Below are 26,270 nucleotides of genomic sequence, written 5' to 3' on the forward strand. Positions count from 1 at the left end.
GTCAGCATTTTCTCCAATTCCCTCATAATGCACTTGTTGTGTGTGTGCAGCTAATGCACCAGCAGAACCTGCAGACACTACAAATTTATTGCACTGCGCTTAATTATAAAGAAGAAGTAGACCATAATAATGCAGTAATACTTTGTAATAAGACTCGGGTAAGAAGGTCTTTAGATAAAAGATAATAAGGCAGATGGATCGAGGCCAGCAACAGAGAGACTGCACAAGTCCACAACTTGGACACTGGAGGAGCCCAGTACAGCGCCCTGTATACAATACACACTAAAGCAATGTGCTGAGAATTACATGAAAATCTAAACAATGGCAAATGGAAATAATTTTAAAGTTCTATATTCTGCTATTAATTACCAGGATGTATTTTAATTATTTGCAGCAATAGTTTAACCCCTTCCTGACACAGCCAGTTTTTGCCTTCCTGACAGAGCCCTTTTTTTCAAATCTGACATGTATCACTTAAGTGGGGATAACTTTTTTTTGCTTTTACTTATCCCAGTGATTTTGAGATTGTTTTCTCGTGACACATTGTACTTCAAGTTAGTGGTAAATTTGGGTCGATACAGTCTGTGTTTTTTTGTGAAAAATACCAAAATGTCGTAAAAAAATGGAAAATTTAGCAATTTTCAAAATGTTAAATTTTCTGCTTGTGAGACAAATAATCATACCACTCAAAATAGTTAATAACTAACATAGACCATATGTCTACTTTATGTTTCCATCATTATTTCAACATCCTTTTAATTTTTTTGGACACTAGGAGGCTTAAAATATGAATAGCAAATTCTCAAATTTTCAAGAAAATTTCAAACACTGATTTTTTTAGGGACCAGTTCAGTTCTGATGTGACTTTGAGGGACTTGTATGTGAGACACCAACATAAATGATGCCATTTCAAAAACTGCACCCCTCACAGTATTCAAAACAGCATTTTGGAAGTTTGTTAACCCTTTAGGTGTTTCACAGGAATTAAAACAAAGTGTAGGTGAAATTTCAAAATTTCATTTTTTTTGCAGATTTTCAATTTTACTACATTTTTCTAAGGAACACAGTAGATTTTACTAAAGAAATGTGACTAAAAATTGATTCCCCCAATTCTTTTGTTTTCATAAATATCCTATATGTGGCCCTAGTGTGCACGTTGACCAAACCACAGGCTTCATAATAGAAGGAGCACCTACTTGATTTTGGAGCCTCCTTTTTATGAGATTATTTTTTAGGCACCATGTAGGTTTCTAGGCACCATAAGATGCTAAAAGTTAGGAACCCCCCACAAGTGACCCCATTTTGCAAACTACACCCCTCAGGGAATTCATCTAGGGGTATAGTGTACATTTCAAACCCCCAGGGGTTTCACCAATTTTGATACAACTGGGCTGTGCAAATGAAAAATTAAATTTTTTACACAAAAATGCAGTTCTGGCTCAAAATTTTTCATTTTCACAAGGAATGAAGGAGACAAAGCACCCCAAAATCTGTGCCCCAATTTCTCCCGAGTACGGCAATGCCTCATGTGTGACCAAAAAATGGCAGGACTCAGAAGGGAAGGAGTGATATTTGGATTTTACAATTTTATAATATTTTATAATACAGTGGAACCCCCCCACAAGTGACCCCATTTTGCAAACTACACCCCTCAGGGAATTCAACTAGGGGTATAGTGTACATTTCAAACCCCCAGGGGTTTCACCAATTTTGATACAACTGGGCTGTGCAAATGAAAAATTAAATTTTTTACACAAAAATGCAGTTCTGGCTCAAAATTTTTCATTTTCATAAGGTATGAAGGAGAAAAAGCACCCCAAAATCTGTGCCCCAATTTCTCCCGAGTATGGCAATGCCTCATATGTGACCAAAAAATACCAGTTGGGTGCATGGCAGGACTCAGAAGGGAAGGAGTGATTTTTGGATTTTGCAGCTCAGATTCTGGTGGAATGAATGGTGGGTGCTATGTGGCATTAGCAAGACCCCAGGGTATATATAAAAAAAAAAAAACCTGCACCCCCAAAAAGTTGCTGATCAGTTCATTTATACTGATCAGCACAAAAGGGGGGGCAGCATGGGGGGCAGCAGTCAGTTGCACAGGCAGCACAACCTTTGGTGCAACTGACAGGTATATATATATAAAAAAAAAAAAAACCCAAAAAGTTGCTGATCAGCACAGATATACTGATCAGCACAAAAGGGGTGCAGCAGACACAAAATATAGCACTCTCTGTCACTCTCTGTCACTCTCTCTCACGATCTGTGACTCTATGACACTGCAGCAGCAGGACACAGGAAGTCACAAGATCCAGGAAGCATCCAGCTGCTGGCAGCACGCTACCAGCGGTGATCAGCGGTGATCAGGTAAGTATCAGGCAAGGGTCAGGTATGTATAGCACGACAGAGTGGCCGGTGACCGCTCTGCACGCAATTCCAGACCGGAATGGCGTCTGCAGCGCAGTCACCGTTAGTTTAAATCACGCGCCATGGCTGTGATTGGTCCGACGGACCAATCACAGCCTTGGGGGCAGGTGGGGTGAGGTGTGGTCATCACCGGTGACCCCCTCACACCCGGCGGCGATTGATCCCTGTGTTACCGAGCGTCTGATTCGCGTCTGATTCGCCGGTAACACAGGAAAACGCTGCGATTGGTTGTTCACATTGAACAGCCAATCGCAGCGATCGCCGACGGGGGGGAGGCATCGCCGCCCCCCCTGGGCATGCTGGGACATGTCTGCTGTCAGGGACAGCAGACATCGTCCCTCTGTCACCGCGTCCCTAGACGCGGTGACAGTTTAAAGTCATGACGTATATATACGTCATGTGTCGGGAAGTACATCCCGGCCATGACGTATATATACGTCAAATGTCGGGAAGGGGTTAAAGCAATTAATATTAAAATAAATAGAAGGGGAAGGTAGAGGGTTACAGCTGTCTGGAACATGGGGACAATAAATAATAATAGAAACATCTGGGCAATCATACAAGAGATTACACATACAATAGTTATTTCTAGTAGGATGAGGAGACAAATAAATGGTATTAATAGATCATATGACAGTCATTGTATTGTGCACCGTTACAGGGACGTAACTAGGGAGGCTTGACATGTGCGACCACACAGGGGGCGCTGTTCTGCAGGACGTCAATTTTCTGTATTAATCAATCTCACTTGCAACTTTCTCCTCTTTAATCCCTGGCATCCCCTGCCCACCCCCCATCTCCCCCTCACTTCCCTAAGCACCTTCAGCCACACACTTCTTTATTAAGGTATACATTTCAAAATAATCTAAAACTTCCCATATAGGAGTAAACGGCTACATGAGTAAGGTGTCTGACAGCTATATAGCATGTGATGGGTTTGAATCTTGGTTATTACAGCATTTTGTAATGTGTACTTTAAATAAAGAAGGAGGCGACTGAAGGTCCCGAGTAAGAAATGTGCAATTTAAAATGAAGGATAATGGGGCAGACGTATTAAGCTCTAAAAAGAGATAAACGCACCCTTGATAAAGAGTGATAAAAGTCCAGCCAATCAGCTCCGAACTGTCATTTTTCATACACAACCTGTACCATGTCAGTTAAGAGCTAATTGGCTAAGCGTTTACCACTCTTTATCAACCCAGGGTGTCTAAATGAAAAAGAGCTCTCAAATATGTGCATAAATGATGGAGCAAGAGGACTGGTGTATAGAAGTAGGGGTGTTCTACAGAAAAACGGGCCCCCTAGCGAGTGTTTCACTGGTTAGCAAGGCTCAAGCTTTTTTTGGCCACAAAAATGTCTAGTAATGGTTGTGTACCGATAGGGGTAAATTAAGTAAAGATTCTAAAAATGTCAAGTGCTGTTGTCCTTTTTTAGAATCTTTAGGAAATCTATCTCTTAGTTTCCATGGTGACCTATGCCGCGAAAGTCATCAAGTCACGTGTCAACCTTCCATCTGCCAATGTCGGCAACATGGGTTATTCCAGGGACTTCTGCACAACGACTGTAACTAGGGAAAATCGTTATATTTAGCATTTCGTTGAGTCAGGTTATCATTTAACTAACGGCAGCCGCTTGGTCTCATTAACAAAGTTACTACACATTTACTTTCCACGTACCAGCAATATGTAATCGGTCTTGGTTGTCTTTCTTGGGCAAAAGGTGTCGTGACAAAGGTCTTTTGTCATGGATGGAACGAGTGCAGGGCACACTCCTGTGCTGCCAATGACTGTACTGTGAGCAGTGTCAGGGGATTTACATGTGAAATACATATGGATGACCTGCCGATGGGATGCCAATGGTAAAAAAACGGCCAAGGCATCTCAATTCATAGAATCCCGAAATGGGTCTGGTAATGATCCTTACCTTCTCCAGAACACCCAACCTTAACCCTCCTTTCATGCGGCCTAACTCTCACAGTTAGTGCTTAAACCTAACTTCATACCCCGGCACTCTAACCCTCCCCTCTTAATGCCTAACCCTAACCCCCCCCCCCCCCTTTTTTTTTTTTTTTACAAAAACTCATAAATTCAAATCCGCTACAACCACCTACATATGGACCGACTGCGACAGAAGCACCTGGAAGGTCTAGGGTTCCAGCTCTCAGCTCCATCAGCTTTGGGGGCTGCCTTGGTCTGTCATATGGCACTCGGGGTAAGTTTTTTTAAATGACTTTAACTAAAGTGGCTTTGTCTTCTAAGACAGAGCTAGTGCAGAGAACAGGAGAAACGTGTTGGTTCAGAAAGCAAGATCACAGTACATACGTTTCTGAAGAGACACTCTGCAAGTTCCTTCACGCGTTTTAGGATATCTTGGGCGTCACTCTGCTCTTCATCTTTAATTCTTTCAACTTCGTAGGAAACCAGCTGTGTGCAGATAATGCGACAATTATACACTGGCAATAGACTGGGGCACTACCATCTGATAATGCCCAAATATTTCATGGATCCTATATAATAAAAGGCTAAATCTGCTCCTCAGCTCTACAGGGGGGGTTCAGGCGTTTTGCTTGCTGGCGGCCACTAGATGGCTCCTGATTGAACAATGCAAATGTTGCTCCATTCTGGCGCGAACAACAGCAAAACTGACATTACTGTTGTTCTGTAATTTTGATGGGCTGGTACAGTAACTAGTCCCAATCGCGAACATATAGAAAGGCTATCTTTTGAAATTAAATTTAAAAAATTGAAAACTGGTCTACACATTGGGCTATGCATTCTGTGTCCTAACTGCTACTACTGGTAGAGGTGCATTATCCAGCAATACCGCAAGCTTCAGCCCTGTCAGAGCATGTTTTGCCACTAGGGGCGCTATGCAGGCTCAATGAAGTGCTTACCGGTACTTGCTGCCACAGGCTACATAGGAATACAGTGAGCGCATCCTTATTGCAGAACAACGCACCTGTGCTGCTGACATTACAATACCGAATGCGCAGCAAAATGCCAGTAACATAGAATGTGGCCGCTAATAATGGCAGGTTCTGATTGACATGACAATAACAAAGTCTGGAGTTTGCTGGGATAATCACCAAGTGGGTCACCTAGGAATACAGTATAATAAAGAAATAGAAAAATCTGCGTTTCTAAAGTTTTTTTTCCTATACAATAGCGATCAGCATTTTATCCAGAAAAAAAAGCACATTAAAATGTCTGTGTTTTTATAGGGTGCAAGTTATGGACCAAGCGGGTTTCTTTCAACATTTCCCAAGGAATTAATTAAATCTTTAAATAAATAAACACAATTAGACATAAATCTTTTTTTTTTTTTTATAATTTTTTTTTTCTCAATAAACATTAGTGATCGGCATTTTATCCAAAAAAATGTCTGACATTTATAGGGTGCAAAACGAAAGATTAAATCCAAGTGGGCTACTGCCAACATTTACTCAGGAATTAAGTAATTACTTAAATCATTAAAAAAAGACATAAATAAATCTTATTTTCAATTTTATTTTATCCACTTGCAATCAGCATTTTATCCAGAAAAACAAAGACATTAAAATGCCTGACATATTAAGCTGCAAAACTAAAGATTAAATCTTAGTTTATGGACCATGTGGACCAATGCCAAAATGTACCCATAAATTAATTTCCCCTTTCAGACATACAGTACTCAAAAATCCTGGGATTTCTTTTTCATGTGCACACGTATAATCCCGGGACTAGCGTATATCCAAATGGCTCTACCTGGGTCCCACGCACCTGCAAGAGACCCAGGATTTTTAAAAAGCTGTGATTGGACGGGTTTAAAATCCCGGGCAGTATGTCTGAAAGAAGTATAAATAAGCAATAAAGCTTAGTTTGTAGGGGGGGGTTGGGGGTTGTTTGTTTTTTACATTTATACATTATTAATGGGCATTTTAACCAGACTAGATTTAGCAGTATGAAGCCCAGCATTCCCTGCCACAGCTTTAGCATACCTTAATGGAACAACTGTGGCAGGCTATGCTGGGACTTGTAGTTTCCCAACAGCTGAAAAATCACAGGTTGGCCTGGTATAAAGTAAGTAAAGGCCCATACACACTGGGTGATTTTGAGCTGAAAGCAGCTCAAAACACCAAGTTTGGACGGCTTTCAGCTCAAAGCCACCCAGTGTGTACGGCCCGGCTCCCGCATCATCGCTGGGAAAGCTTGTATTACCAGCAGATGAGCGGCTTTGGGGACGGCTTTGCATAGTGCTGCGCTATGCAAAGCCATCCGCCCCCCGCTGACTGCGCCGGGCAGTGGGAAAGCAGCTTAGGGTGTATGCACTCATTGGCTTCCCCCCCAGCGATGAGAGTGCTCATCGCTGTCCATAGACACTGAGCATAATCGCCCAGTGTGTATGGACCTTTAGACACTAACAATTATATCAGGGTGGTTGTACTGTCCCAGTCTCTCTGTATCTGTAACACTTTAGGAACATGCAGAAACGTCAAACCACAGTACTTCTGTTGCTAATAGCGTATAAAAGAAAATGCTTCGAAAATATCCGCGCACCAAATCTGGCCCATCTGAAACCAATTAGTACCAATTTATTATAAAAGCAACTAATGGAAATCAGAGTAATGACTGAAAACAACATCTGCAGCGCAACACTCTCAGTCTCAGAAAGACAGCAGCAGCTTATGGAAAAGTAACGGTGTCGCTCCTGTCCCGGAATACTGGCGGCATACTACCCCGGTCATATCTACTGTAATCCCAGTAGTACTTGCAGAAACCTTGGGCGGCACAGCTGTCGTAGTGTTTAGCGAGATCTTGAGCTCAACTCCCAATAAAAGCATGATGTGGAGTTTGTATGTTCTCTCTGGGTCCCATCCGCGTGCTCTGGTTTCTCACATATGGTTACTTGACTTCTTAAAGAAATGGGCCCTGGTGTGTGTTTATGCACAGGGGCAGGTAAATTAGATTGGTTTAAGGGAACGCCGTGGAGCACTCCATTGAGCCCTCTGGTTCAGCGCTGGGTCTCGCCAGAATGGCCCCGCTGGCGAGCCGGCACTCCATTTGACCACATCTCGGTTACCGTATGGTTGGGGAGGTGGGGGACGGCGTTGGGAACCAGTGACAAGGCGGCGGGGACCCGGGGGCAGCTCCAGTTGAAGGGGATGCGCATGCGTCTCATGCCTGCGCATCCCCTTCCGGCGGCTGGAGAACCGACCGCCAGCCCCTGCAATGATTAGGGGCTCTACATCTGTATATTGCAGAAGAGTCCATGCATGTGCAGTACCTCGTCAAAGAGATCGCAGGGCCGGTAAGGAGGGCCGCGCTCCGACACAAAGCCTGCAAACGCCATTCCATTCAGGACCTTGGTGAGGAAATCATTCTCTATCAGACCACGCTGGCCCAGGAATGCAGCCTGTGGAGACAGATAACAATGGTCAGTACACATCCGTACCTCACCTGTTATACAGAGAGCAGAGCTGTACATTATTCCCCATACAGTTCAGTCTCCTGGTGCGTCCTAGCCGCATTGTGTGGAGATTACGAAGCACGTTCGGCTAATACAACCGGCTTTATATCTGCATGGGAACCTGCCGGCTTATCTGCTTCCGGCATCTCCTCCTTCATGGCGTATGGCGGCTAGATGTAGGAGGTTACATTCTGTACTTCCATGACATTTGTACTTTGGTCACCTTTAGACGTTCCCCCTCCATTACTACACACAAATACAGAAGTCAAACTATTCCAACGCCAGACATGTTTTACCTTATGGAAGTGTATGACCGGTTCTGCGTGTATCCGGATGAGCTGAAGGCAGGAACGGTATCCCTGAAATACCTGGGAAAACAATCTGAGGAAGACAGCGCGCAGCTCTTTATCCTATGGGAGGGAACAGAGCATTCACCATAAGTGCTGTCTACACAACCTACCACAGAGTGCTGATAAACTAGAGAACGTTCCTGTCTCTGAACTTGGGGTCTGATTCAGACATGATCACTGACGGGCGATCAGATAGCTGCCACCCAGACAGCGTGACATCCGTCCCTGTGGAAGTCTGTGGATGGATCGCATGCCCTATGCAAATCCATTTGCAACTCACTCACCATCTAATCATTTTTCCAGTCTGTGCAAGTGTGCAGAACACAAGCCCTGCCACAACTCTGAGACAGGCTGATCGAGTCCGGACCTGATGTCACCCACACCCTCCTTTAAAACGTCAGGGCGCGCCTGCGGTTTTTCTGACACTCCCAGAAAACGGCTGCTTACCACCAGCAAACAACGGCTTCCTGTCAGTCAAATTGCGAGGGGATTGCTATTAGATTAATCGCCGTTTGGCCTCACGCACACATACTGTAACCATACGCATTCAACAATCGAAAGGCTTGCAAATTTGTACAACAGCGATCAACTCTGAATCAGGCCCTTGGTCTCTTCTACGCACTGACTCTATATTATGTCTGTGTCAGTTACGGTGAGATTATGATTTATGATGATAATACATTTCTGGACTGGAGAAAAGTTAGTGGCGATAACGGTATGAGATAGCGGAGATTCACTCTGGCAGCAGAGGATGAAGCGGGACACTCACCCTGCTCCATTGCCGTACTTTAACCCAGGGGTGGCCAAACTACACCTAGTGATCAGCCAACAGTCCACATTTCCCAGCCCACCAGAACTGGTGCACAGGTGCAGTCATTACTCGCTGAAATATTTTCAAACATGTGCTGCAATCATTCCTAACCGACACATTCTACAGATGCACATGTGGCCTGAAAAACAAGGACTGTTGGTAGATCTCCAGAACAGGTTTGGTCACCTCTCCTTTAAACGTATGCATTTCTCATACAGAGTGCCCATTGATATCATGGCCGATTAAATTATTTCCTTGAGGGTTTGAAGGTAAGGATCTAAGATATTTCTGGAAAACGTTTTTGCCAACCGGCTATATCTTAGATCCGTGTAGGCGCTTACAAGGATCGAAGATATTTCAGTGGCAGTGACGAAGATGGGCAAATGTGTGCAAATATCAGTGCAGGTTCTTACCAGCATTTTCATAGGAGACAAAGACGTGCGCAGAGGTGGGAAGGCGTAATCTGCAACTTCCAGATCAGGGTGTAGCACCTGGCAGGAGAAGGACAGATGTTGTCACAGAGGGATTATACTACTCAGATACATTTGTGTTCCTGATCAGGAATAGGAAATGACTGCTGCTGCAGAACCACTTGCTCCAGGTTATTTTATAGACCTGCTTTCAACAAGATGGAATTGCAGCAATTACTTTGGATATTACTAAATAAGCAGGACGTCAATACTGGGATGAGATTCATTATCTGAAATTTGGCCTTTCCCTAGATAGCGGTTTAGGAATTTTAAACTAATCTTAAAATAAAGCAGATCATTTGCAAATAACAGACAGTCCTAGTAGTAGGACTTATGGTACAAGGGAGACTGATGCATGATGGGACAGACAGTCCTAGTAGCATGACTTAAAGTACAAGGGAGACTGATGCATGATGGACAGACAGTCCTAGCAGTAGGATTTATAGTACAAGGGAGACTGATGCATGATGGGACAGACAGTCCTAGTAGCATGACTTACGGTACAAGGGATACTTATGCATGATGGGACAGACAGTCCTAATAGTAGGACTTCTAGTACAAGGGAGACTGATGCATGATGGGACAGACAGTCCTAGTAGCGGGACTTACGGTACAAGGGAGACTGATGCATGATGGGACAGACAGTCCTAATAGCGGGACTTACAAGGGAGACTGATGTATGATGGGACAGACAGTCCTAGTAGCAAGACTGACAGTACAAGGTAGACTAATGCATGATGGGACAGATAGTCCTAGTAGCGGGACTTACAAGGGATACTGATGCATGATGGGACAGACAGTCCTAGTAGCAGGACTTACAAGGAAGACTGATGCATGATGGGACAGACAGTCCTAGTACCGGGACTTACGGTACAAGGGAGACTGATGTGTGATGGGACAGACAGTCCTAGTAACATGACTTACGGTACAAGGGAGACTGATGCATGATGGGACAGACAGTCCTAGTAGCGGGACTTACAAGGGATACTGATGCATGATGGGACAGACAGTCCTAGTAGCAGGACTTACAAGGAAGACTGATGCATGATGGGACAGACAGTCTTAGTACCGGGAATTACAAGGGATACTGATGCATGATGGGACAGACAGTCCTAGTAACAGGACTTACAAGGGAGACTGATGCATGATGGGACAGACAGTCCTAGTAACATGACTTACGGTACAAGGGAGACTGATGCATGATGGGACAGACAGTCCTAGTAGCATGACTTACGGTACAAGGGAGACTGATGCATGATGGGACAGACAGTCCTAGTAGCGGGAGTTACAAGGGAGACTGATGTATGATGACACAGACAGTCCTAGTAGCATGACTTACAGTACAAGGTAGACTAATGCATGATGGGACAGATAGTCCTAGTAGCGGGACTTACAAGGGATACTGATGCATGATGGGACAGACAGTTCTAGTAGCAGGACTTACAAGGAAGACTGATGCATGATGGGACAGACAGTCCTAGTACCGGGACTTACAAGGGATACTGATGCATGATGGGACAGATAGTCCTAGTACCGGGACTTACAAGGGATACTAATGCATGATGGGACAGATAGTCCTAGTAGTGGGACTTACAAGGGAGAGCGCGGTCTGGACCTGGTGGAGGAGTGGCTCAGGCAGCTGCGACAGGTGGATACACTCAGGTACTTTTATGGTGCCTCCATCCAGATCTGCGATAATGACATCGAGCTGTAAGTATAGAAGATGGACGTTTGTAGAGATAACAATCCTGCGTGACCGCAGCTTCTGGTGGCTGACATCACATATTATTTCATCATTTCATTATGATGTCACATTTCCCATTACATAGGATAAATTCATTATGTCAGAAGGAAAAATAAATCTATACTATAAAAATTACCCAAATTTAAATATCAGTAAATATTTATTCTGGAGTTAAATTATACAAAACAACAATGTATACTAACATACTATTGTAGCTGTGGTGATACAACAGGTCTACAATTTTGGTCATCTAAATTTAAATGTATCCCCCCTCCCCCTCACTGATTAGGTGCAGGGTGCTAAAATGAACACTAGGATATCCAAGAACCGGCAGAAGACTGGGCTGTCCCTCTCCTCCCCTCGACACGCTCTGACCAATCAGCAGAGCAGAGGGAGGATGAAGTGCTTTCCCGCTGTACCCTATGCTCCTGGATGCGGACTGGCCAATGATTAGAGCAGGAGCTTTACATGTTTTTTCCCTGGACGCTCTCTGCTGATTGGCTAGGGGAGGAGGCAACCCCAGCAGTGCAGATATCTCAGCATCATGACATCTGTGACGGAGAGCAGCTGGCACTCAGAGTCTCAAGGGCTGAACAAAGGATTAGTGGGATCCCATAACCCTTGCCGGGATCGCATATGATACATTGTATGCAAAAGGACTGCATATTGTTTGCAATCCTGCCACCTGGGAGCCCGGCGGCTACTGTCCGGCAGTTGGAAAGGTGTCACACGCGAGGGGGCATGAGATACTTCGTACCAGTATACAGGGGTCCTAAGAGCATCAACAGAGGAAGGAGTTCTATTATGAGTTACTCAAATGGTTAAAAATAAGATGGTGGTTGGGGTGGGGGTGGGGGTGGTGTATGGTATGCACAGTGTATGCTCAAGACACAAAAAGGTACATTTATATTTATTTATATACCTTTAAAATATTGTTACGCCTGCAGAGGCCATGCCTCAGCGCACCCCGCCTGCAGGGGTCACGCCTCAGCGCGCCCCGCCTGCAGAGGTCACGCCTCAGCGCGCCCCGCCTGCAGAGGTCACGCCTCAGCGCGCCCCGCCTGCAGAGGTCACGCCTCAGCGCGCCCCGCCTGCAGAGGTCACGCCTCAGCGCGCCCCGCCTGCAGAGGTCACGCCTCAGCGCGCCCCGCCTGCAGAGGTCACGCCTCAGCGCGCCCCGCCTGCAGAGGTCACGCCTCAGCGCGCCCCGCCTGCAGAGGTCACGCCTCAGCGCGCCCCGCCTGCAGAGGTCACGCCTCAGCGCGCCCCGCCTGCAGAGGTCACGCCTCAGCGCGCCCCGCCTGCAGAGGTCACGCCTCAGCGCGCCCCGCCTGCAGAGGTCACGCCTCAGCGCGCCCCGCCTGCAGAGGACACGCCTCATCGCGCCCTGCCTGCAGAGGTCACGCCTCAGTGTGCCATGTCTTGTGCAATTATTAGGGAGTGTGTTACTCAGATTATACGGAGCACCTGATAAGTGCGATACCTGCGTGCTACTGTTTACAAGACCAACTTCCACCCAAAGCCATAAATGTAAAATCCAACCATATCTCTGCTTTGTAACAAAATACATTTGTACATGATGAACTCTAGCAAGCGATGTTGAGAAATGTATATGATCCCATACATAAGGCCTGCTAGTCACAGAACAGCCTGCCGCTTTCACCTCGCAGGACAGGGATACGGGATATAAATTCAGCTTTTTGGCACCTGTCCTACGGGACAGGAACTCCCGATGAAGCTCTGGATAAAACCAGTTCTTAGTACATGTGAAACATATGGAACTAATGAGGTTTTCTGTGTCCTCCTGTTATCGCTGTCACTCCAGCTTGTTCGTGTAACACAGAAGCAAGAGACATAAATCAGAAAGCACTGCAGCTTGTGCACTTTACCTACATATGTACACTGTGACTGTATAAGGCAGAGAGACGAGAAATGACGTCGGAGACACAATGGGGAGAGTACAGGGAACTATAAATCCAGTCTCTGCCACCTGTCTTACAAGGGGTTCGCTTTCAGATGACGGGATGGGACTGGTGGAAGAGCTCTGGATAAATCCAGTTCCGAACAGTTATGGAACATATGGAATTGATCATATCATCTATTACGCACAACATATACAATACATAGTAAAGCACAAAATGAGGTCGACCACTACTGGACAACAGGCCACAAGTCGAGACCTTAAAAATATTGACATGGCTTAGGTCGATATGGTCAAGATGTCGACACAAGTAATAAGTTGACATGAAATATGTTGACATGAGTTTTCACTTTTTGGGTGTCTATCTCGACAAGGACACAGTACAAGTGTAGTGCAACTGACCAATGGCGAGCTACGCTGAGCACATTATCATATTCTCCCTCTTTGCCCACGTGGATAGTTATCCTGGGGGGAGGGGGGGGGGGGGGGGGGGCGTGAAAAACTCATCTCATCCTTATTTTTATCTCAACCTTTTCCACATCAACATAGTGCTTGTCGACCTTTTGACCCTGTTGACGTAAACCGTGTCAACCTTTTAATGTGTCGCCCTACTGACTGTTGACCTAGTGGTCGACTGCATACTGCAAGATCCACCAACTAAATGTGCATATTCATTTTTTAATAAATAACCGTCCCGATACAACCTAAAACCGCCATAAACAGGATTATATAATAGAGACTTTGATTACCATCTTACCAGGTCATGGATCTCTGAGCAAAAGACGGAATGGACCCCAATAATAAATGGCGTGGGGGAGCTTAGGACCTCCAGTAGCTGAGCCGGAAGGATGGGGATGTAGGGGTAGCTGGAAAACAAACTTGTGTTACGCAGAGATTTGACGATACAACTTCAAGACATTACACTGACACAAGCAGTTCAGGATTCCACAATGTACAGAAGGACATTTGGGACTCAACCAGTGTACAGAACACTAAGAGGGACCCAACCAGTGTACATAACGACACGTGGGACCCAACCAGCGTACAGAACACCAAGTGGGATCCAACCAGTGTACAGAACACCAAGTGGGATCCAACCAGTGTACAGAACACCAAGAAAAACCCAACCAGTGTACATAACGACACGTGGGACCCAACCAGCGTACAGAACACCAAGTGGGACCCAACCAGTGTACAGAACACTAAGAGGGACCCAACCAGTGTACATAACGACACGTGGGACCCAACCAGCGTACAGAACACCAAGTGGGATCCAACCAGTGTACAGAACACCAAGAAAAACCCAACCAGTGTACATAACGACACGTGGGACCCAACCAGCGTACAGAACACCAAGTGGGACCCAACCAGTGTACAGAACGACACCTGGGACCAAACCAGTGTACAGAACACCAAGAAAAACCCAACCAGTGTACAGAACGACACGTGGGACCAAACCAGCGTACAGAACACCAAGTGGGACCCAACCAGTGTACAGAACGACACGTGGGACCAAACCAGTGTACAGAACACCAAGAAAAACCCAACCAGTGTACATAACGACACGTGGGACCCAACCAGCGTACAGAACACCAAGAGGGACCCAACCAGTGTACATAACGACACGTGGGACCCAACCAGCGTACAGAACACCAAGTGGGACCCAACCAGTGTACAGAACACCACGTGGGACCAAACCAGTGTACAGAACACCAAGAAAAACCCAACCAGTGTACATAACGACACGTGGGACCCAACCAGCGTACAGAACACCAAGTGGGACCCAACCAGTGTACAGAACGACACGTGGGACCAAACCAGTGTACAGAACACCAAGAAAAACCCAACCAGTGTACAGAACGACACGTGGGACCAAACCAGCGTACAGAACACCAAGTGGGACCCAACCAGTGTACAGAACGACACGTGGGACCAAACCAGTGTACAGAACACCAAGAAAAACCCAACCAGTGTACATAACGACACGTGGACCCAACCAGCGTACAGAATGACACGTGGGACCCAACCAGCGTACAGAACGACACGTGGGACCCAACCATTGTACATAACGACACGTGGGACCCAACCAGCATACAGAACGTCACGTGGGACCCAACCATTTTACATAACGACACTTGGGACCCAACCAGTGTACAGAACACCAAGTGGGACCCAACCAGTGTACAGAACACCACGTGGGACCCAACCAGTGTACAGAACACCACGTGGGACCCAACCAGTGTACAGAACACCAAGTGGGACTCAACCAGTGTACATAACAACACGTGGGACCCAACAAGCGTACAGAACGACACGTGGGACCCAACCAGCGTACAGAATGTCACGTGGGACCCAACCATTGTACATAACGACACTTGGGACCCAACCAGCGTACAGAAAACCAAGTGGGACCCAAAAAGTGTACAGAACGACACTTGGGACCCAACCATTGTACATAACGACACGTGGGTGCCAACCATTGTACATAACGACATGTGGGACCCAACCAGCGTACAGAACACCAAGTGGGACCCAACCAGTGTACAGAACACCAAGAAAAACCCAACCAGTGTACATAACGACACGTGGACCCAACCAGCGTACAGAATGACACGTGGGACCCAACCAGCATACACAATGTCACGTGGGACCCAACCATTGTACATAACGACACTTGGGACCCAACCAGCGTACAGAAAACCAAGTGGGACCCAAAAAGTGTACAGAACGACACTTGGGACCCAACCATTGTACATAACGACACGTGGGTGCCAACCATTGTACATAACGACATGTGGGTGCCAACCATTGTACATAACGACACGTGGGACCCAACCAGCGTACAGAACACCAAGTGGGATCCAACCAGTGTACAGAACACCAAGAAAAACCCAACCAGTGTACATAACGACACGTGGGACCCAACCAGCGTACAGAACACCAAGTGGGACCCAACCAGTGTACAGAACGACACCTGGGACCAAACCAGTGTACAGAACACCAAGAAAAACCCAACCAGTGTACAGAACGACACGTGGGACCAAACCAGCGTACAGAACACCAAGTGGGACCCAACCAGTGTACAGAACGACACGTGGGACCAAACCAGTGTACAGAACACCAAGAAAAACCCAACCAGTGTACATAACGACACGTGGGACCCAACCAGCGTACAGAACACCAAGAGGGACCCAACCAGTGTACATAACGACACGTGGGACCCAACCAGCGTACAGAACACCAAGTGGGACCCAACCAGTGTACAGAACACCACGTGGGACCAAACCAGTGTACAGAACACCAAGAAAAACCCAACCAGTGTACATAACGACACGTGGGACCCAACCAGCGTACAGAACACCAAGTGGGACCCAACCAGTGTACAGAACGACACGTGGGACCAAACCAGTGTACAGAACACCAAGAAAAACCCAACCAGTGTACAGAACGACACGTGGGACCAAACCAGCGTACAGAACACCAAGTGGGACCCAACCAGTGTACAGAACGACACGTGGGACCAAACCAGTGTACAGAACACCAAGAAAAACCCAACCAGTGTACATAACGACACGTGGACCCAACCAGCGTACAGAATGACACGTGGGACCCAACCAGCGTACAGAACGACACGTGGGACCCAACCATTGTACATAACGACACGTGGGACCCAACCAGCATACAGAACGTCACGTGGGACCCAACCATTTTACATAACGACACTTGGGACCCAACCAGTGTACAGAACACCAAGTGGGACCCAACCAGTGTACAGAACACCACGTGGGACCCAACCAGTGTACAGAACACCACGTGGGACCCAACCAGTGTACAGAACACCAAGTGGGACTCAACCAGTGTACATAACAACACGTGGGACCCAACAAGCGTACAGAACGACACGTGGGACCCAACCAGCGTACAGAATGTCACGTGGGACCCAACCATTGTACATAACGACACTTGGGACCCAACCAGCGTACAGAAAACCAAGTGGGACCCAAAAAGTGTACAGAACGACACTTGGGACCCAACCATTGTACATAACGACACGTGGGTGCCAACCATTGTACATAACGACATGTGGGACCCAACCAGCGTACAGAACACCAAGTGGGACCCAACCAGTGTACAGAACGACACGTGGGACCAAACCAGTGTACAGAACACCAAGAAAAACCCAACCAGTGTACATAACGACACGTGGACCCAACCAGCGTACAGAATGACACGTGGGACCCAACCAGCATACAGAATGTCACGTGGGACCCAACCATTGTACATAACGACACTTGGGACCCAACCAGCGTACAGAAAACCAAGTGGGACCCAAAAAGTGTACAGAACGACACTTGGGACCCAACCATTGTACATAACGACACGTGGGTGCCAACCATTGTACATAACGACATGTGGGTGCCAACCATTGTACATAACGACACGTGGGAGCCAACCATTATACATAACAACACGTGGGAGCCAACTATTATACATAACGACACGTGGGACCTAACCATTGTACATAACGGCACGTGGGACCTAACCATTGTACATAACGACACGTGGGACCCAACCAGCATACAGAACGACACGTGGGACCCAACCAGTGTACAGAATGACACGTGGGACCCAACCAGTGTACAGAATGACATGTGGGACCCAACCAGCATACAGAAAGACACGTGAGAACCAACCATTGCACATAACGACACGTGGGACCCAACCAGTGTACAGAACGACATGTGGGACCCAACCAGCATACCGAAAGACACGTGAGACCCAACCAGCATACAGAAAGACATGTGGGACCCAACCAGTGTACAGAAAGACACGTGGGACCCAACCAGCGTAGAATGACATGTGGGACCTCACCAGTATACAGAATGACACGTGGGACCCCACCAGCGCACAGCACAACACGTGGGACCCAACCAGCATACAGAAAGACACGTGGGACCCAACCAGCATACAGAAAGGCACGTGGGACCCAACCAGTGTACAGAACGACACGTGGTACCCAACCAGCGTACAGAAAGACACGTGGTAAATAACACCAGTGTACAGTGACACGTGGGATCCAACCAGTGTACAGAGTGACACGTGGGACCCAACCAGTGTACAGAGTGACACGTGGGACCCAACCAGTGTACAGAATGACACGTGGGACCCAACCAGTGTACAGAATGACACGTGGGACCCAACCAGTGTATAGAATTATACATTGGACCTAATCAGGGCGGCTGCTAGACCGTTACATAATGTCATATACAGTTGTGTCCACATACATCCTCCATGCAATACAAGTCGCAGTATACATGACACGTGAGCTCTGCGTGACTCTGTAGCACTGGTTTTGTCAAAAGTATACACAAGTAGCTTCTGCTGATTAAAATGATATGCAGCATGCCTATAATGTGAGTTTGACTGCACTGGTGTCTACATAAGAAACGGAACATTACAGTGTTTTCCTGGAAAACAGTGTAACGTAGAATTTCGTATGCAGAAACATCGGCAGTCACACACATAATATAGGCATGCTGCATATCATTTTACTCAGCAGAAGCTACTTGTGCATCCTATTCAGCAATCACACACATAATATAGGCATGCTGCATATCACTTTACTCAGCAGAAGCTACTTGTGCATCCTATTCAGCAATCACACACATAATATAGGCATGCTGCATATCACTTTACTCAGCAGAAGCTACTTGTGCATCCTATTCAGCAATCACACACATAATATAGGCATGCTGCATATCACTTTACTCAGCAGAAGCTACTTGTGCATCATATTCAGCAGACACACACAATAATATAGGCATGCTGCATATCACTTTACTCAGCAGAAGCTACTTGTGCATCCTATTCAGCAATCACACACATAATATAGGCATGCTGCATATCACTTTACTCAGCAGAAGCTACTTGTGCATCATATTCAGCAGACACACACAATAATATAGGCATGCTGCATATCACTACTCAGCAGAAGCTACTTGTGCATCATATTCAGCAGACACACACAATAATATAGGCATGCTGCATATCACTACTCAGCAGAAGCTACTTGTGCATCATATTCAGCAGACACACACAATAATATAGGCATGCTGCATATCATTTTGTTCAGCAGAAGCTTCTACTACGCTGTGTTTTGCAAACATGTTGCAATTTAATGGAAAAATTAGCAAATATATGTCCCTGGCGCTGCGGAGTTGCTCCATTGCATTGCGCGATGAGAAGGTCTGTTTTAACGAAAGGCTAGATATATGTGGATAAATCTGTTCTGTGGTCATCTGCCGAGTGACTTTTTCGTAGAGCGGTCCTGATGCTAGCCAGAACTACAGACTGCTTTGGACAACTGTGGCCATGGGAGGATATGATGTATGAGAAACTTCAGTCATTACCTACCCTCTCTGCATTCATCAGAGAGACAACTGCACTTATCCTACTCTAATTTCACAAATTGTAGACCGAGATGAATTTACTAAGCTCCAACTAGACCAGGGGTGGCCAAACCTGTCCTCAAGATCTACCAACAGTCCATGTAAATCAGGAAACCTGTGGGTCTATAATAGAAATGATGCAGCATGTTTGAACATGTGACAGTTAGTAATGACTGCACCTGTGCACCAGCTAGGTGATATGGGGAATGTGACAGTTAGTAATGACTATAGCTGTGCACAAGCCAGCTAGGTGGTCTGGGGAATGTGAAAGTTCATAATGACTACAGCTGTACACCAGCTAGGTGGTCTGTGGAATGTGACAGTAATGACTACACCTGTACACCAACAAGGTGGTCTGGGAAAGGTGACAGTTAGTAATGACTACCGCTGTGCACCAGCTAGGCGATTTGGAACATTGGTAGATCTCGAGGACCGGTTTGACCACCCCTGATCTAGAAGCTTTTAGCTAAGGACTCCAGAGTGTCAGACAGTGACATCCGTCCCACCACAATGATGTGGGGTGCCGGACGGGGTCCCGACAGTCGAGATCCCAACAGGCATTCACCCGACGTTGGGATCCCGACTGTAAAAACACAGACAGCCGGGTTCCCGACGGCCACCCGCTATTTTCACTCGTGGGGGTCCACGACCCCCATAGAGGTAGAATAGAATAGGTAGCTCGCGTAGCTAGCCACCATGCCAGCAGTGTGGCGATCCTGCAAGTGGCTTTGTTGCGCTCACCATGCTGTCTGGGTCCGGCCAGTCGGGATATGACTGTCGGACCCCTATACCACACCCCATGATGTGGGCTGTATACAGACCACAACCTTCATGTAGTAGCCCTGCACCTCCACCTCACCTATACTTCAGGGGGTACATTAGAGCCTCGAGGGCCCGGCAGGCATCGCTGAGACGCTGGAAGCTGGTGGAGTGGAAAAGGACTTTGTTTTCTGTCAGGACCGCACACAAGAGGCTGAGAACATTCTGGATTCCTGAAAGGGAAAGAGAGAGAGACAACTCAGAACAAAACGAGAATTGCGACCAATCTGCATATAATAAATAGATAAGGGAAAAGGGAATACACTGGAAATTCTGTGTCACGGAGCAGCCCCTGCCTGGTCTTTGTGGTGGAGTTTGTTATTTGGTGCCAGCAGAAATATTTTGGCATTAAAACATTTTCCACTTATTAGTATGACTGGCAGCTTATATTGCTGGGCCAAGGCACAATAGTAATACCATCCATAGTTATTGCATGTCACAATACAGAGAGCCCCCACTGGCCATGCTGCCACGCTAGGATTATTTATTTCTTATATAGTGCAGCAGATTCTGTTACAGCTTCTTATATAGCGCAGCAGATTCCGTTACAGCTTCTTATATAGCGCAGCAGATTCCGTTACAGTGTCTTATATAGCGCAGCAGATTCCGTTACAGCGTCTTATATAGCGCAGCAGATTCCGTTACAGCTTCTTATATAGCGCAGCAGATTCCGTTACAGCTTCTTATATAGCGCAGCAGATTCCGTTACAGCGTCTTATATAGCGCAGCAGATTCCGATACAGCATCTTATAAAGCGCAGCAGATTCCGTTACAGCATCTTATATAGCGCAGCAGATTCCGTTACAGCTTCTTATATAGCGCAGCAGATTCCGTTACAGCTTCTTATATAGCGCAGCAGATTCTGTTACAGCTTCTTATATAGCGCAGCAGATTCTGTTACAGTGTCTTATATAGCGCAGCAGATTCCGTTACAGCGTCTTATATAGTGCAGCAGATTCCGTTACAGCGTCTTATATAGCGCAGCAGATTACGTTACAGCGTCTTATATAGCGCAGCAGATTACGTTACAGCTTCTTATATAGCGCAGCAGATTCCGTTACAGTGTCTTATATAGCGCAGCAGATTCCGTTACAGCGTCTTATATAGCGCAGCAGATTCCGTTACAGTGTCTTATATAGCGCAGCAGATTCCGTTACAGCTTCTTATATAGCGCAGCAGATTCTGTTACAGTGTCTTATATAGCGCAGCAGATTCCGTTACAGTGTCTTATATAGCGCAGCAGATTACGTTACAGCGTCTTATATATTATTATTATTATTATTTTATTTATAAGGCGCCACAAGTGTTTCGCAGCGCCGTACAAAGGAACAATACAGGGAGACAAAAACTTGGCATAACATTGAATAAATAACAAAAATACAGTACAAATAAAGAGCACCACAGTTCAATACACATTACAGCTTAAATGTAAGTAGTGAGGACCCAATCAACATACAACTAGAGGCTTGAGGCCAATGATGGAGATGAGTATGAAGATGGTCACTGAGTGTTGGAGTAAAGGAGAGCTGTGAGTGAAATGTGAAGAGAAGTGGGCTTTGACAACAGGAGGGAAGAGGGCCCTACTCGGAGGAGCTTACAATCTAGTAGGAAGGGGAGACAGACAGATTACAAGAGGTGCAAGCGAGGGGGTGGTGGTTAGATAGCAGGATGTAAACAGGAAACAGGCAAGGGGTCGGAGAACCAGCTGGTTTATGCAGTGGAAGGGTACGCTTTGATGAATAGGTGAGTTTTCAGTGCCCGTTTGAAGCTTTGCAAGGTCGGGGAGAGTCTAATGGAGCGAGGGAGTGCGTTCCACTGAAGGGGTGCAGCACGGGCAAAGTCCTGTACTCTAGCATGGGAAGCAGTGATCAGGGTGGAGGAGAGACGACAGTCGTCAGCTGACCGTAGAGGGCGGGAGGGTGTATGAATGGAGATGAGGTTAGAGATATATGGAGCAATGGAATTAGAGATGGCCCTGTATGTGAGTGTGAGGTGTTTGAAGAGGATTCTGTAGGGGAATGGAAGCCAGTGCAGATTTTGTTGAAGGGGAGTAGCAGAGTTAGAGCGGCGGGAGAGGAAGATAAGCCTGGCTGCAGCATTGAGGACAGATTGGAGAGGAGCTAGTTGGGATTGAGCGAGGCCAGTGAGAAGAGCATTACAGTAGTCAAGCCGTGAGATGACTAATGAGTGGATGATCAGCTTAGTTGCACTCTGTGAGAGAAAGGGCCTGATGCGAGCAATGTTGCGTAACTGGAACCGGCAAGAATGGGCCAGGGCTTTGATGTGGGGTGCAAAGGAGCAGATTCCGTTACAGTGTCTTATATAGCGCAGCAGATTCCGTTACAGTGTCATATACAGCGCAGCAGATTCCGTTACAGCGTCTTATATAGCGCAGCAGATTCCGTTACGCTTTACAATAGTAGACAGTGATAGAACAAACTGGGTAACAACAGACAGACTTGGAGGTAGGAGGATTACCATTCTAGAGGAGCGCAGACGTTCTCCATCACAGAATACAATGCACTAGAAATACATATAGAATGATGACAAACACGAACAACTCCCATCATCACTCAAACAGGATTGAAGAACAATCAAATTGTGAGTGATACCGTACCAATCATCTCCTAAACGCAGACTGTACAATGTAATGCAGGAGCTGATTGGCTCGTACTTTATTTTTCACAATTTTATCTCTCTGCGACCTTTAATACCCCCCTTAGAAAAGCCGTATTCTGCAGGTTCAAACAAGAACCGCTTGTCACATCATATTAATCCTTTCAGTGCCAGGTAAATGTGCCAAAATTGGTGTGAAGATTGCCAAGCAAACATTCATTCATCATTCTGACCTGTAATGTTACCTTACATAGGAAATATCATCTTACACATTTTTATTTGAATTTATATAACAAATGTGAGAGACGTTGACATTTTTAGCGGATATTTTGTGCATCTCTCATAGAGAATGTTGGCGCTCAAAGGGTTAAGTTACAGACATTAGTTCCTATTGGTTAAATGTTAACACAATGAAGATAAAAAGGGGGAAGCCTCTGCTGCGTCTATGGGCCTGAATAATGCTGGGTACACACCAGGGCGACTAGGGCCCGAACCCATCAACTTAGATCCAATGGATGTAGATTGTGTGGTGAGCGGGCCCTTTTCTGTTCTGCTGTGGACCGATACCGATCCGATGCGCGGTCCCGCGGGTCGGTCGTTCTTCAGATCCTACCTGCTGCAGGTAGGATCTGAAGAACGACCATCCTCCTGGGTGCGGGTCGCCATCGGATTGGACCTGCTCACGGTGCACATCGTGAGCGAGTCGTGCCCCACGTGTCATCGCGAGCGGGTCGGAAGAAAACACTGACGACCCGCTCACAATGTGCATTGTGACCGGGTCATCCTGGTGTGTACCCCACCATAAGACCGCGTCGCTGGGCTGCGATTATCGAACGACCAACTATCCCTCCCCTGAGAAGCTAACAATCTAGTGGGAAGGGGAGACTGACAGATGACATGAGGTGCGACCCTGAAGGTAGGATGTAAGCAATATGTCTGCCTCATGCGTCAGGGGCGGAGGAGCAGCCTCAGGACTTGGTTATGCAGCGGAAGGGTTTTCAGTGCACGTTTGAAGCTTTGCAAGGTTGGGGAGAGTCCAATGAAGCGGGGGAGTGTCTACTACTGAAGGGGGCAACATGGTCAAAATCTTGAACTCGAGTTTGGGAAGCAGTGACCAGGGTAGTGGGCGAGGTGACGGTCATAGTGTTCCGTTATAATGCTGCACAATGGCACAAAACAATGACACAGCTAAAATCATAAATCTCAAGCCCATGAGTGAGCGGCAAATCCGTGAACTTGCTGGGACATGTAGTCCCCAGACAGTTCCAGCAGAGAGAGGAGAAAACTCTGCGCCTGCGATTCTGTTTCTGATTGCCGAGGAATTCCACAAGTAAGCAGCCTCTAAAAATAGAAAACTCTGCTCCGTCCACTAATTCATTTAGAATCTGAAACATTTCTAGGAAAAACAATTCTTTCACAATCACAAGTAAATAATCTATTTCAACCACAAGGACATTAATAGGATTATCTTTCGGCTTGAGCCTAGATGAATCAGCAAATGGACTTTATGAAGAGCCTCGTCTTCCTGTGCTTACTACAGCCTCAGGATAAACAATCTACCACTACAAGTCTCTGCCCGGCAAACAGCATGAACCGTGTCTGCCGGCAGCAAGGCTACTAGATTGGAAAACTGGGTTTTTGTCCATACACAAGCATCAACTTTCTGGTGGAATCGACGCAATAAAGAATACAGTATCTATCCTTCTGTATCAATGCCTATTTCCCTATAGATTGTAAGCTTGCGAGCAGGGCCCTCCTACATTTTGACGGTCTGTAAATACCCTGTTTGTCGTATCACTGTCTCTCCTTTTGTAAAGCGCAACGGAATATGCTGCGCTATATAAGAAACTGTTAATAAATAAATAAATCAACCCAGGTTTTTGGTCTGGCAAAAAGGTCCCAAACCCCCCTCCAGTTACCCAGGAATCCAACCCGGGAAGCTTGCAGTGTTGGTCACATATAGGACCTAGGTTAAGAGGAACTCCACTCCAGCGCATCGTTATCGACCCCAAACCCCTGCTCTTCTGTTGAACATGTCAGTCACTTTGGTCTTCAATACGCTTGTTCGGCGTGTCCTGGTGACAAATTAGGGTGACCAATATTTGCCTACTACTACAATCTAGTTACAGGGACATGATATTTAGTTGGTATTACAATGTATTGTGTGAAGCATGGCTCACAATCGAGTGGGTGTGTCATGCTCCACCCAAAAGACGTGTCTAGATCCACATATGGGTTTGGTATATGTGCTTACATGCTTGATATTTCAATGTAATAATAGTATCAACATATTTTGGAAAATTTAGCAAGTATTGAAAGTAACAATGCCGCTTGAAATGCTAGATCTATTGTTTGCAACTATTTGCCGCGATATATATCTTCTTCTCACTCGATAAAATATACATAACAAATATCATGCATATGCATCCCATTGTAAATGCAAGATGACCTTGTGCGAATTGTCACTACTGATCTCTTGGTAAAAACAAAAAGGCATGTTAAAACTTTTTATTGTATTTTCCTTTTCTTGTGTGTTTGACTAAAGATTACTAATAAAACATTCCAAAGCTCAAACACCCTAGCAGCAGCAGTAGATGCTGAGATAAGCACAGGCAAGCTCTAGTCTATCCTGCCAGGAGTCAAACAAGAATTTGGTGAGAATCGACAGCACGAGAGCAGACAAAAGTCATGGTGACTGCAGCAAATCGCGGTCCTTGCTCCATAAATCCTTGGTTCCCAGGTGAAAGGAAGAGGTTGAAACGAGACCAATTCTGATATACTGTACCAATGTAATGGATTCACATAAAAGGTAATTCTCATAACAGATGGCAACCACTATTTACGGATCCGATATGATTTCCCGGCGGTCGGGATCCCGGCGGTCGGAATCCCGACACTGGAATCCCGACCGCCGAAATCCCGACAAGGGGGGGACATGGATCGCCCCCCCTTGCGGGCTCGCTGCGCTCGCCACGCTATTTTATTCTCCCTCTATGGGTGTCGTGGACACCCACGGAGGGAGAAAGTTTCGGGATTTCGGCGGTCGGGATTCCAGTGTCGGGATTCCGACCGCCGGGATCCCGACCGCCGGGAAATTAACCGCATCCCCTATTTACTAGCCATAGTTGCCCATACAGGCTGCCCCCCTAATACCGGGCACACACGCCAACCCCCATAATGCCGCCCACACACACCACCCCCATGATGTTCATTGAAGATGT

At 46.4% G+C, this 26,270-nt stretch overlaps 1 protein-coding gene across 4 annotated transcripts in view; it reads right to left on the minus strand.

Moving 5' to 3' along the window:
* SBF2 (SET binding factor 2) overlaps positions 1-26,270 on the minus strand; it is a 323,119-nt gene that overhangs the window by 127,161 nt on the left and 169,688 nt on the right. For all 4 annotated transcript variants that reach the window (XM_083164721.1, XM_083164720.1, XM_083164719.1 and 1 more), the window contains exons 7-13: positions 20,474-20,606; positions 13,923-14,031; positions 11,095-11,208; positions 9,444-9,521; positions 8,166-8,279; positions 7,687-7,815; positions 4,746-4,847 (exon numbers count right to left, since the gene is read on the minus strand). In XM_083164721.1, the coding sequence (XP_083020847.1) occupies positions 4,746-4,847; positions 7,687-7,815; positions 8,166-8,279; positions 9,444-9,521; positions 11,095-11,208; positions 13,923-14,031; positions 20,474-20,606 (779 nt within the window). The remainder of the gene's footprint in view (positions 1-4,745; positions 4,848-7,686; positions 7,816-8,165; positions 8,280-9,443; positions 9,522-11,094; positions 11,209-13,922; positions 14,032-20,473; positions 20,607-26,270) is intronic.

The sequence above is a fragment of the Crinia signifera genome, chromosome 11, assembly GCF_055691185.1.
Source record: "Crinia signifera chromosome 11, ASM5569118v1, whole genome shotgun sequence".
NCBI lineage: Eukaryota > Metazoa > Chordata > Amphibia > Anura > Myobatrachidae > Crinia > Crinia signifera.